We start from the raw sequence: 12,856 nt of genomic DNA on the forward strand, positions 1-12,856 counted from the left end.
GATGGATGGATGGATGAGTGGGTGGATGGATGGATGGAGGGATGAGTCGGTGGATGGATGGGTGAGTGGGTGGATGGATGGGTGGATGGATGGATGGATGGATGGATGAGTGGGTGGGTGGGTGGATGGATGGATGGATGGATGGATGGACGAGTCGGTGGATGGATGGGTGAGTGGGTGGATGGATGGATGGATGGATGAATGGATGGATGGATGGATCGATGGATGGATGGAAGGAAGGACAGGACGGGGGAAAGAAGGAAGGAAGGACGAGTGGCCGTAGGTTTTCTTTGTAGAGCAGGCAGCAGCAGAGCTTACTGTGGAGACGTCACTTGCATTTCCTGTCTGGACTAACACTGGCCATGATAACGAAATCTGAGAATACGATACCATTATTCACAACCTGAGATTTCGCTGGCTGCCCAGGTCTCCCGGAATGGCAAGCTGTACCAGGTCATTCTCAAGGAGATAACAGATTATTTGATGTCATGCTTTCTGAGACGGGATTTTGAGTTTTCTGAGCCTAAAGAAAAGTTGTTTTGTATATTTCCCTCTCCTGCCTCAAACAAAATCCTACAGAAAAAGTGGATGCTGGGAAGGTGGAAGTGAAGGGTGAAGTTGCACGCATGGAGCTGCTGCAGCCCATATCGGGGACATGGGGGGATCTGTGCCCCCACACTAGGACAGGCAGCTGCAGAAGGGGGTGCCGAGTTCCTGGAGGCCCACACACACTCCTGAGGAGGGCTGGGATTCCTCCCTTGGCATCAGCATTCTTGGCACGCAGACACGGGCGTGCACAAGAACACCTGGGGAGCTTGGCACAGCAGATTCTGGGCTCCACCTTCAGAGACTGATTTCAGGCCATGGTTCTGAACTCTGGATGCCATTCAGAGTCTCCCCACCTCAGACTACTGATTGGAAGTTTCAGGTGAGGGCAAGGGGATGATTTTAACAGTTTGGGAGTTACTGACCTGGGCCCTAAAAATAACTATTAATGATACAGATTTTCCCAGCTTTTAAAAAAGTCAATAAACTAAACCCTAGAGGTATAACAGGAGCCCTGGTGGCACAGTGGTTAAGCACTTGGCTGCTAACCGAGATGTTAATGGTTCGAACCTACCAGACGCTTCACGGGAGAAAGATGTGGCCGTCTGCTTCCGTAAAGATTTACAGCCTTGGAAACCCTATGAGGCAGTTCTACTCTTCCTGTAGGGTCACTATGACTCCAAACTCGATGGCAAAGAGTTTCTTTTGGGTTTTTTTGTTGTTCTTTAGAGGTAAAACAGAAAAATGAAGGACTAAATACTCTCACTGTGAAGTGATTTTTTTTTTTTTTTTCTTACTTTACCAAAGATTTCATTTAAGCAGGGAGGTTCCTGGTACATTTAAAATAGAATTCCATTGGCAAAAATTCAGTTTTATGCCCATCTTTCCCTCTATTTATGTAAAGGCAGTCCCTGGATTTCAAACGAGTTCCATTTGTCTTTAAGTCGAATTTGTACTAAGTCAGAACAAGTTAGGTATGGTTCGTATCTAATGCCAGTTAGTCAAATGTTTGTCTTAGTATACAGCATATAGTGTGCAGCCCTGGTGCTGCAGTGGTCAAAGTGCTCAGCTGCTAACCAAAAGGTCAGCAGTTCAAATGCACCAGCCGCTCCTTGGAAACCCTATGGGGCAGTTCCACTCTGTCCTCCAGGGTCGCTATGAGTTGGAATCGACTCGAAGGCAACTGGTTTGTTTTTCGTTTTTGTTTTTTAGTTTTATATAGTGTACCTTTCTATGCATAAAAAACATTAAAGAAAAACTTTCAAATCAAACCCACGGGACTTTCAGTGGCTGGTTTTCAGAAGTAGATCACATGGCCTTTCTTCTGGGGCAGCTCTGGGTGGACTCGAACCTCCAACGTCTCAGTTAGCAGCCGAGCACGTTCACCAGAGGAAAAAAACACACCCATTGCCGTCATGTTGATTCCGACTCAGCGACTATTAGACTGAGGACAGCAGCCCCGTAAAGCTTCCAAGGCTGTCATCGTCACGGAAGCAAGCCTCCTCTAAACGTGCACTTCAGAGCAAGACACTCACTGAGCCCAAGTTCACCCTCGGAAGGCTTCTCCCCATCCAGCACCGCTGACACCTCTTTCCAGGACTCCATGCAAGATTAGCCCACCTCCTGGCCACTGCTCTGTCAGAGGGAAAGGTGGGTTTTGTCCTTCCACATCCCCCCCGCCAGCTGGGCACACCTACAGTCAGGGCTGGCCCCAACAGTCCTCGCACCCTGTCACCATGTCCAGGCCAAAGCAGTAGGCAGTCCGGAGGAATGAGGCAAGAGTCCGGTCTGAAGGCAGGAGAGAGTCCACGCTCTGCCCTCCTTGTGTGGCGGCTCTGGTGGCCAGCTGACCAGGTACACGATCCCAGCAGCCCCCTGGTGCTTTCTCTTCTCTGGCCCCCTCTGCAGTCAGTGATCTAGATCACGGACCATCATAGTGGTTCAGAGAAGGGGGAAATAAAAAAGCAGATCCTTCAGGGCGACCATGAGAACTGGGCTGAGGATGCGCTGCAGGGTCTGTGGCAGCACGAGCAGACGTTATGTGGACCACCTGCAAATGTGCCCTTGTCATGGGCTGAACCGTGTTCCCCCAAAATGTGTGTTGTAAATTCTAACCTCTATGCCTGTGGTTAGAATCCTATTTGGGAATAGGTTGTCTTTGTCATGTTAATGAGGCAGGATGAGTGTAGGGTGTATCTTGAGTCAATCTCTTTTGAGATATAAAAGAGATAGAGATAGGGGAAGAGAGATGCCAAGTCACATGAAGATTGCCCAGGAGCAGAAGCGCAAAGAGACAAGGACCTTTCTCCAGAGCCGACAGAGACAGAAAGCCTTCCCCGAGAGCCAGCACCCTGAATTTGGTGCCGGCTAAACTGTGAGAAAATAAACTGTTAAAGCCACTCATTTATGGTATTTCTGTTATAGCAGCACTCAATAACTAAGGGAGCCCTGGTGGCATAGTGCTTAAGAGCTCAGCTGCTAACCAAAAAGGTCGGCAGTTCGGATCCATCAGCTACTCCTTGGAAACTCTATGGGGCAGTTCTACTCCGTCCTATAGGGTCGCTAGGAGTCGGAGTCGATTCGACGGCAACAGGTTTTTTTTTTTTAGTAGATAAATAAGACACCCCTATAAATGCACTCCCGGCCGGATTCATTCTCTTAAATCGCCGGCCAGATAACCCTTGTGAAGACTGTGCCCTCGATGGAAGTGGGGAGCCGTTCTAATTTCCATCACCTTCTGGAATACTCTGTGAGGAGCCAGGTACTTTCAGGAAGGGTCAGCTCTTGAGGTCCAGGTTTACTCGGGCAGGAGTCTGTGCTTCTGGCCCACATGGACCGCCCCCCGCCCCCCGTGGGGTCCACATGGAACCCGCCTGGGGGTCAGTTTGGGGGTCAGCACCAGCACCACCAGGCCTTGCCAGGGCCGGGGTTGTCTGCTTCGCTCTGGTGGCTGCTGCGCCCTTTTCCCTAGAAGATCTTCTCAGGATTTGGCTGGAATGGAGACGATGCCTGCAGGGGAGCTTGTGATCCAAGAAGTGGAAACTGAGAAGCTAATCAAGTCATCTCTCCACCACAACACAACGAGCAGCAGCTGGCACAACTTCTGCCTGGGAACACGCAGCCTCATGGAGGAGGCGCTGGTGTTCGGCCCTTTGGGGAAGGCTCAAAAATCCCCAGGAAAGACTCTCGCCCACAGCACAGAGAGGAGGGTCTCCTTCCGGGTCATGGAACATCGGCCTGGGGGCTCCAGAAATCCTTTCTGCCTCAAGGCTGGGTTGGAACAGACAAACAGAAATCAAGCCAGCGTGCCTGGGGGCTCGTAGGACAGGCTAAGCTTGTGTCTTTATGGGGGAAGGACAGAGGCCAGCGGGGTCTGACCTCCTGGACAACGCACTGGGGGCTGAGGGCAGGGTAGCTGCCCTCAGCGGGAGTCTGATCCTGGTTTAGCTCCGCGGGCTCACCAACTTGCTTGGAGCAAATGGCTGTCCCTCTCACATCAGCCTTGTTGGCTCAGCTGACTCCTAGCCCCGAGGAAACATCACAAGGGGCAAGTGGACCACCTGTCTCTCCAGTTCTCACAGTGTTTCTGGGGGAGGGGGTGCAGGTGGTGTCAGAACTGATCTAATCCTGACTGCAAACAATATGAGGACAACAAAGAAGAATGGAACCAAAAGCTTGGCTGCTCTGATCCCAGCCTGCCCCACAGGGCCGCTCAGCTCTTCTTCAGACTCAAGTGGGGACAGAGCCTCATCCCAGAACCCCGTCCATTAGCACAGACCTGAGCAAGGCCATGAGCCTGTGTCACCTGGGAAGCCAAAGGCAACGCCAGGCAGGCCTCTTACAGATCTGGGGATGGTCGGGGAAGGAAGGAAAAAAGTGAGAGAGAAGACAGTGGGAAGAGAAGAACAGGAGGAAAGAGGGGAAAGAAAGACGGACAGTAGAGAAAGAGAGGAAGAGGCAAACAAAGATGGCAGAGAGGAAGGGGATAGAGAAAAAGGAGAGATGAGCCAACAGGGGATCCCAGGGGAGGAAAAAGGACAGGACGGGGAAAGGGAGGGAAAAATGAGAAGCCAGAGGGGCTGGAGGTGGGTCAGGTTAGCTGTCACCACCACTGACTCACAGCCCCTTAGCACCCCTGTCCTAACCCTGTCTGAAGGGAGAAGGGTCAGGTCACTGCAATTCCATCCTCTATCATCACTCTTTCTAGTCTCTCTTGAAGAACCCCTGGGGGCGCAACGTTTGGCTGCTAACCAAAAGGCTGAATCTACCGGGACAAAGACCTGCTGATCTGCTCCTGGAAGGACTGTCGTGGCTGTTTTTGTGTGTCATCGCGGCCATTCCAGCGTAGAGTGACCTTACAGGACGGAGCGGAACTGCCTTACAGGGTTTCCAAGGAGCGGCTGGTGGGTTCAAACTGCCCACCTTTTGGTTAGCAGCCTGAGCTCTTAACTACTTCACCACCAGGGCTCCCCCAAAAGATTACAGCCTAGAAAACACTACTTGGGGTCTCTATGAGTTGGAATTGACTCAACAGTACCCAGCGACGGACTGTCTCGTAAGGATCTCCCCAAATCTGGCTTCACCAACCTTGGGGAGTGTTTGCTGGCACAGACATGCCGCCAGGCTGGGGACCACCACCCCAATCCCCTCGCTGGGTCTGCTCAGATGCTGATTGGAAGGATACTGTAGTGTCTTCATGTAATTCTGGATCGCCTGGAGCCAGTCTGGGATTGTCATCGACAGCCTGTAGTTTGGGACCTGGGGTATTGAAGGCTGCAGAGAAAACAAGAGAGGGATCTTTTAACAAGGAGATGCTCTGGGGCCCTGCCCTGGGGGCAGACGCCGGGCTAAAACGTCCTGAGAGCTGGAAGCGGATGGCCACCATGATGTGGTCGCCTGTTCAAGTGGTGCCTCCTCCACCAGCCCCTCACTGAAATATCCCCCTGTCTGAACCCCTTCCTCACACGCTCAGCTCTGGGTCACATGTATTCTCTACGGCCCTCCAGGCGTTGTGAGTGTGAGCAGAGCCTATTTCCCCTGTGGGAGCCTAAGTGCCTCCTCGAGGTCAAGGACCACGTCCTACAGTGTCCCCCACCGAGCCCGGCCCAGGTTGGGCACAGCAGTGCTCCATGAATCCTCAGTGACCGATGACTGACTCCTTACACCATACACGCTTCACTGCAGGGCACCGCTTCTGGCTCCACTGCTTCTCAACGCTCCTCCCCCGTTCAACAGCCACTGCACCCCTCCACCTGCGTCCTGCCCCAAGTGGGATTAGGATAGCTGGCCCTCGGGCCTGGACCCTTCCCAGACACCCCCTCCCGTCTGGTGGCAGCCCAGTGGGTGCTGCCTTTTGTCAACACTCACCAGTGTTTGCAACTGAAGCTTGATGCCTGCTGGGAAGAGAGAGGCCTGAGGGGCGGGGGGCTCTTCTCTGAAATCTACTAAGAACCCACTCAGCTCTGAGCAACTCCGCAAAGGAGGCCAAGTGCAAAGACAGCCAAAGGGACAAGTCACTCCTGGGAAGCACGGGGTGCCAGCCAGGCGCGCTGTCTTTCAGCTAGCTGTTTCCCAGTCTCCTCGACCTCTGCCTCTCTGGGGTGGGGGGTGTGGGGGGCAGGGGTGGTATTGGTGAAAAAGAAACTCAGCTCAGGTGGGCCGGGGGCTCCAGCAGTGTGGCTGCTGGGAAAAGGAGGGAGGGGGCTGCTCCAGCTTAAGCTGCTCAGGAGGAGCTGAAGGGGCTGCAGGACAGATTAGTTCCCTCCTGGAAGAAAGCAGGGAGAAGGAGACCCTGGGGACTTAGAACTCAGCTGACAGAAGGAGAAGCTGCTGGGGCAGAGACTCAGGACAGCTCCGGGGTGGGACCTGGAGGCCGGGCGGGGCACCCGAGACAAGGCTGCCGAGGACACCTCCTTTCCGAGGCCCTCCAGGCTCAAGTCCCCAGCGATGCAGGAGGGTGCACCCACGGGACAGCCACGGGCAGACAGCTCCTTCCACGCCTCTACTCTACACATTTGGCTGCATTTGGCGTTGCTCTTCTCTCCATCGCAGCTTTGAAATTTCCTACTCCACAGCAACTGCGGCTTCAGCCCAAAGAAAACTAGTCACACTTCCTACTTCACAGCCAAGGCATGTGTGTGTGTGTAGGACAGAGAGCGCGCACACGCAGCAGCGTTCTGCAAGCTACGTTGTGTTGACAACATGTTCACTCACACGAACTGTACTCCTATCTTGGAGAGTCATTTTGGGGAACAAGAATGTTATGTTCCAATCTGAACATTTGTTCACATGACCCTTCCCCATACCCACACACACAAGATCCGAAGTGTATCATTGTGTTTCCACCCTAACACACACTATGAAGTGTCCAGCTTGTCCCTGAGTTTTGCAGTAACATCTGCTGATCTGTCCGTACCTGGAATTCTGTGTAGGAGAAAGTGTGCCAGAGATTTCCCAGAGAAGTGAGGACAGAAGGGGAGATGCCAACAAACATTCTGCAGCATCTCCTGTGACCCAAGCTCTATGCCAGGTATAAAAAGGGGAGGGGATAGGTACAGTGGTGGGGAGGAGGGGAGGGAAGCTGAACAGTTTATCGAGAGCACATTTCCACCCAGAAACGGGCTGCTTGTACCTATTTCACAGAAAAGCTGCTGAGTGTGGGGAAACATCCCCAAGATCACCAGTTACCTAAGAGATACCCAGAAGGTGGCCAGGGTGATTGGGTTCTGCTGTGCCGGCTGACCGCCAAATTACTTCCACTCCCCCCAAGCCCAACATAGCCCACAAGAGCTGGGTGGTGGGTTGGGAGGCTTGCGGCAGCTGGTTCTCAGAATAGCAGCCCAGTGGCGCCCGAGGGCTTTTAAAAACAGCTGCAGGGTTACCTCAGCCCAGCTGTGAGTGGGGCACAGGAGCTGGCCACATTCCCCCTCCCCGCTGGGAGGACAAATGGATACATTCCCCAAACCCAGCTGGGGAGCAGGCTTGGTGGGGGGAGGAGCCCAGATTGCTCAAGGGATGATGTCATCCAGCCCCTACTCACCCTGAGGTCGGGGACAGCTGGCTGGGGCTCAGACTCAGCCAGTGTCCACCCAGCAGGCCGCAGGCTGGCAATGCCCACACAGGAAAAGGGGCCATACCCCAGGTGGGCTCCCTGGAGTGTACTTTCGAGACAGACACCACTAAGTTCAAACCCCTACTCGGCCACCGACTAGCTGTGGGCCCTGGTCAAGCCGCACGACCAGTTTCGTAAGGTCAGCCTCTTTGGACCTTCTCGGCTGGCTGTGAGGATTACACGACCCAGTGTTTGTAAAGTAGAAGCTTGGGCTCGGTGCACAGCGCTCCCTGAGCAACCTCTTTCGGGGATCTGGACCGGGACGCCTGAATGCTTTACACTTTTCTGGAACTGGAAAACAGAACCAGCCGTGGCCCGACTCCTTGGACACTCAGCTCGGGAGCTTCACGTCCTGAAGGGGCCTTTTCCCCCTAAAGGAAGACGAGGAAAACATTCACCTCCCCCCGGGCACGTGTGATGACAAGGAGCTGATATTCTAAATGGGGGGAGCTCACACCAAGGGATAAGAAAACTCTTCAGCCCTCCGGGGAGCGGGGCATAACCAGGAAGAGGCAATTCACGAGAGGCAGTGCCAACGGTGAACACTTATTTGGAAACAATGTTCACGCTCACCAATCATTTAAGAAACGCAAACGAAATCCACCGCAAAAGGCCATTCTTCACCTGTCCAGTTAGCAAAGATATTCTTACACGGGGCACCCGAGGCCGGCGAGCGTGCCCTCGGACCGTGCTGATGGGAACAGAAACTGGCACAACCTTTTATGCAAAGCCCTGGGCACACCTTTCCCTCCCCGACCAGGGTCCTGAAAAACCAATAAAAACCCAAACCTGTTGCCTTCCAGTCGATTCCGACTCATAGCAACCCTACAGGACAGAGTAAACTGCCCCACAGAGTTTCCAAGGAGCGCCTGGTGGATTCGAACTGTCGACCTCTTGGTTAGCAGCTGTAGCTCTTAACCACTATGCCACCTCCCTCCTGATGCTGTTTTCCTGCCCCATTTCATCAATGACTACCTGAAATGCCAACTCCCCTCAAGATTCTCTCCTCCCACCTCCTGCCACTAGCCCCTCCTTCCTCCTGCCACTAGCCCCCCAAGCCCCAGCCCAGCTGTAAATGCAGAATCTAGTGGCAACTGATCAAAACCTACCTACTCCCATAGGCCCCTGGTCTGGAGGCAGGGGCCCTGGGAGGCACAGGGGGCAGGAGGAGGGGGTGGAGGGGAGGATGGTGGTTCAAGAAGAATAATGAAGCAAACCATCGGCAAGGCTTTTGTGGACGGGCTCCCTTCCACTCCATTCTTGCCAAACACAACTGACCCCCCTGAGAAACGCCAGCACTGACGCAGAGGGACACGCGTGTGTGACCGGCATTGCCATGGAGGAGAGGGGGGATGCAGGAGAGGAGCCAGGGGGTGGTGAGAGCCCGGCAGGCCTCAGGAATCCTGAGCATGAAAGAGCAAGGAGAAGGCAACCTTTTGCCCATCTCTGCTCTGAAAAATACGCTGGGAAGGCACCAGGCAGAAGAGTCTTCTGTGGCAACCTGGGGGGCGGCGCGGAGGCCCACCACAGCAGCCACAACCCCTCCCCATCAGAGGCATCCAGAAATCTGTGTGTGCTGGCCTGGTACAGAGGTCCTGGGGTCCCAGCCTTGGGCTGAGGAGGATGGACAGATGGATGGTTGTCAGTCCAGGGGCGACGAGGGAGTGAGGGGCCGTGTGAGCCAGCAGCGGGCAGGAGTGCAGCCCTGACTGTAACAGAGTCTCACCCCACAAGCCCACAGTTTTCACTCTCAGTCCTCTAACTGGGAATTATTTCCCAATTTGGAACCAACGTGAGAACTGGGACTAAAGCGGTGAGAGCTACAGGAAATGCACTTGCTGTCTGCTGTTGAATCCGTCCTGGTTCTCAGCCCCTAGAGCCAGCTCCAGCCAGTCCAATGGCGGGGGCTCTTCCCAGCACACCCCAGCTGTTTTTCTGGGCCAGCCGCTCTCCCTGCCCCTCTTCCCATCCTCTATTACTACCCTCCACTGACTCTTGCTGTTTTCTTAAACTACCCCTAAAAACTCCAGCCTCGCCCTCGCCATGTGCTAACCTTGGACCCAGGAGCCACCAGGAGGGAGGCCTGCACTCACAAGGAAGCTCACACAGCAGGGAAGCTCAGTGGGTTGGGTGGGGGTGGGATGCGGTGGGGGAGGGCCCGGACCTCTGAGCAGACCCTACCACAGCTGCCAGCAGAATTTCGTGTAGGCAAACGAAGTAGCATTCAGCGGTCCTCTCAGACCCTTGAAGCCTTTCCACATCCCTTTTGCTTCTTAGCCCACATTCAATGGCCGAGAAATGGTTAATCTCCCTGGAGTTTTCCAGCCCTTACTACTCAGCCCCCACCACTCTCCTGTACAAATTCCTCAGCAAGACACAGACTTGGTTAAAGGAGAAAGGACTTGGCTCCAGAGGAAAGAAGCCAACCAGGCTGAGCGCAGGAATAGCCCGTGAATCAGAGTGGTCCCTGGAAATGGAGCTCGTGAGGCTGCTCCCATATCAGGCCCTGTGGGGTTCACGTGCAGGGCTTGGGGGCTGGGGTCTGCCAGGGTGGGGGCAAGGATGGAGCACAAAACATTGAGATGCAATGGAAGAGAGAGAAATGGTAACTTTTTTATTTTGGTTCAAAAAGCCAACTACCCAAGTTTGGGCTGGAGGAGTCCTGACTTGGCAGCAGTTTCCACGCAAAAGGATCTAGAAGCTTTACGTGACCTTCAGCATGTTATGAAAGTACAAGATGATGTGGCTGCTATATATTAAAAAAGTGAACAATCTTTTTTAAGAACACAGCATTCAACAACAATAATGGAAGTATCAGGAACAGGTCACAGGAAGTAGGAAACTATGTTTGAAACTGCTCAGACAACATTTAGGACATTGTGTTTCATAGGTTTTTTTTTCAGGGGATTGGTTACAAACTAGCAATTGTTCTATAAAGATCCCAGGAGAATGAGGAGGTCTAGGAGTTACACGTGAAAAAGTGGGTGAAGAGCTGCCTGCAGACAAAGAGAGCCAAGAAAAGACACAGAGGGTCAAAGTTCCCAGGGCTCACGGTCCCCCAACCTCTAGAGTCCCGCAGCCAGCACTAGAGACCTGGAGACATCAAGGGCCATAATACCATGGGACCTGGGAGTGGGAAAGAATTCTACATGTCTTCTGGTCTACTCTCATTTACAGATGGGACACTAAGGGCAGAGACGTTAAGTGGTTAAGTCACAGTGCCAGACAGAGCAGAAGCAGGGATAGGCTTCAGCCCTTGATTTTGACTCCCGGGCCCTCCTGCCATAGAGCACTGCCCTGTAGCATTCAAGGAGCTGTGAGTAGCCAAGCAAGCTGGCACGTTCCACCTCAGCGCAAAGGGCAGCGCAAGACTCAGTGGGAAGATGTGATTGGGAAGGTAGGGGAAGAAGGAGGATTTCTGTTTGTCTAAGAAAAGAGCTTCCTAACAACCAAATCTGGCCAGCCGGGGATGGACTGCCCTGTGAGGCTTGAGCCCATTCCCAGGAGGTGTTCAGACAGAGGAAGGAATTCTGCTGAAGGTGGGAGACTGTCCCCCTCTAAAACTCCATGGTTCCACATCGAGAACGGGGTCCGCACACGGAAGGTAGGGAGAAGGGTGAAGCCACAGTTAGGAACAGGGTCGGTGCTGAGGGTGCTGAGTCAGAAAGGTGGCAAAGGACGGGGAACAGGCCTCTCTTTCAGGTCCTAAGAGCTCCCAGCTCCTCATTTAAGGAAGGAAAAATTCTGAAGTCAGGAACTGCAGGCCAGGACCAGCATCGTTCCACACTCAAGAGGAACTCAGCAAGGGTAATGACAGCCGCCGTTAAAGCAGGCGAGGTTCTAGCTGGGCATAATGAAGACCTGCTTGACCAGCAAGCTCCGCGATAAAACCCTGTAACTGACTGCAGCAGGAAGTTTAGCGGCTTTGCCACTTCCCCAAGGGTACACTTCTGGCCTGCAGGCTCAGACGCTCGGTTGTCACCAGGCTGGGGACCTGACCAGATGCCCGACCAGAAGGCCTTCCAGGTCTCAGGCTGACATTCCTAGACTTGCCCGGGAATGTTCTCAGCCATCCCAGCATCCCCAGGTCCAGGGGACCTACCGCCAGGCTGTCACCCCAGGCTCTGCGGCATTTCTTCCAGTTTGCGTTCTGATGTTTCATACAACGCAGCTACTCCCACCAGTACACCTCCCTCACGACCCCAACCATCACTAGTGGCATCCTGGCTGTGTCACACAGCCCGCTGGCTTCCGCCCAAGGAAAACGAATGTGGCTCCTCGGCCTCCACCCCGAGAAACTAATTCCTGTGTACTGGAAAGCCCCTTCCAGCCACAGCCAAAAACGTTCCCTTTTGTTTGGAGCCCAGCTAAGCTGGGAAGAGAGGCAGTTAACTGCTGTGCAAGCTTCAGAGGTGAAAGTCACTGTCATAAAAAAAATTTTTGGCAAAAAGTCTGGAAATGATTCACACGCTGAGAAGTCTGACTGGGAAATTTCAAATCCATTCACAGCCCCATAGATCATGTGCTAGTGCCGGGAGAACGAAGAGCAAGAACTCCAGAGAAAAAGCAGGGTGGGGGTCCCTGGAAGTCCTGCGCTTTCTTGGCATCGCTGGTGTTAGCTTTTGCGGCGGGAGGGGGTGCGGGTGGGGGCGAGGAAATAATAGAGTTTGGCTTTAGGCTCAAAAAACAAAAAAAAAAACCTTGGCACAACCGACAGCCCAGTCCCAGAGCAGCAAGCCCCGGGGGCCACCCCCCGCCCCTCCACTTCTAAGGTTTCTAAGAAAAACATCTCGATTAAGCAGGAGGGGGCGGGAGGCATGGGAGCGGAAGGCAGTTTGTAGCAGGACCAAGAAAATGGAATTTGCCTGTGTGTTGTGTGCGAGCTGCAACGGTCCCATCACTGCCCGTCCCCCCTTCAAAGCCACTGACCTTTGCCAAGAAGGCGGCGTTCCTGATGGCGCCCACCATTTCTCCCCCCTTGGGGTGCACCTTGGCCACGTGCATCCACATGCGCTCCCAGGTGTGGCTGTCGATGGGGAAGCCACTCTTGTTGACGTGAAACAGCACCCCGCCGTCTTTGTCCTCCTCTTCCGAGCCCCCGCTCGTGGCGAGGCTCACGGGCCGCGCGTGGCTGCTCCGGGACCGGGTGCCTTTGGCGCCTTTGGGGTGGGGGCAGTGGTGAGTGTCCGCCGCGGAGCC

General features: G+C 54.0%; 1 protein-coding gene across 3 annotated transcripts in view; it reads right to left on the minus strand.

Annotated features, from left to right (window-relative positions):
* The window catches only part of VASH2 (vasohibin 2), a 37,930-nt gene that overhangs the window by 24,150 nt on the left and 924 nt on the right, over nt 1-12,856 (minus strand). The window contains exons 1-2 of one of the 3 annotated variants that reach the window (XM_004387528.2): nt 12,587-12,850; nt 5,231-5,319 (exon numbers count right to left, since the gene is read on the minus strand). In XM_004387528.2, coding sequence (XP_004387585.1) covers nt 5,231-5,319; nt 12,587-12,667 — 170 coding nt within the window. In that variant the 5' untranslated portion in view covers nt 12,668-12,850. Of the gene's footprint in view, nt 1-5,230; nt 5,320-12,586; nt 12,851-12,856 lie in introns of those variants that run through there. The other 2 variants (XM_012558812.2, XM_004387529.2) reach the window with 2 other exon arrangements.

This window comes from Trichechus manatus, unplaced genomic scaffold (assembly GCF_000243295.1).
Source record: "Trichechus manatus latirostris isolate Lorelei unplaced genomic scaffold, TriManLat1.0 scaffold00187, whole genome shotgun sequence".
Taxonomy (NCBI): domain Eukaryota; kingdom Metazoa; phylum Chordata; class Mammalia; order Sirenia; family Trichechidae; genus Trichechus; species Trichechus manatus.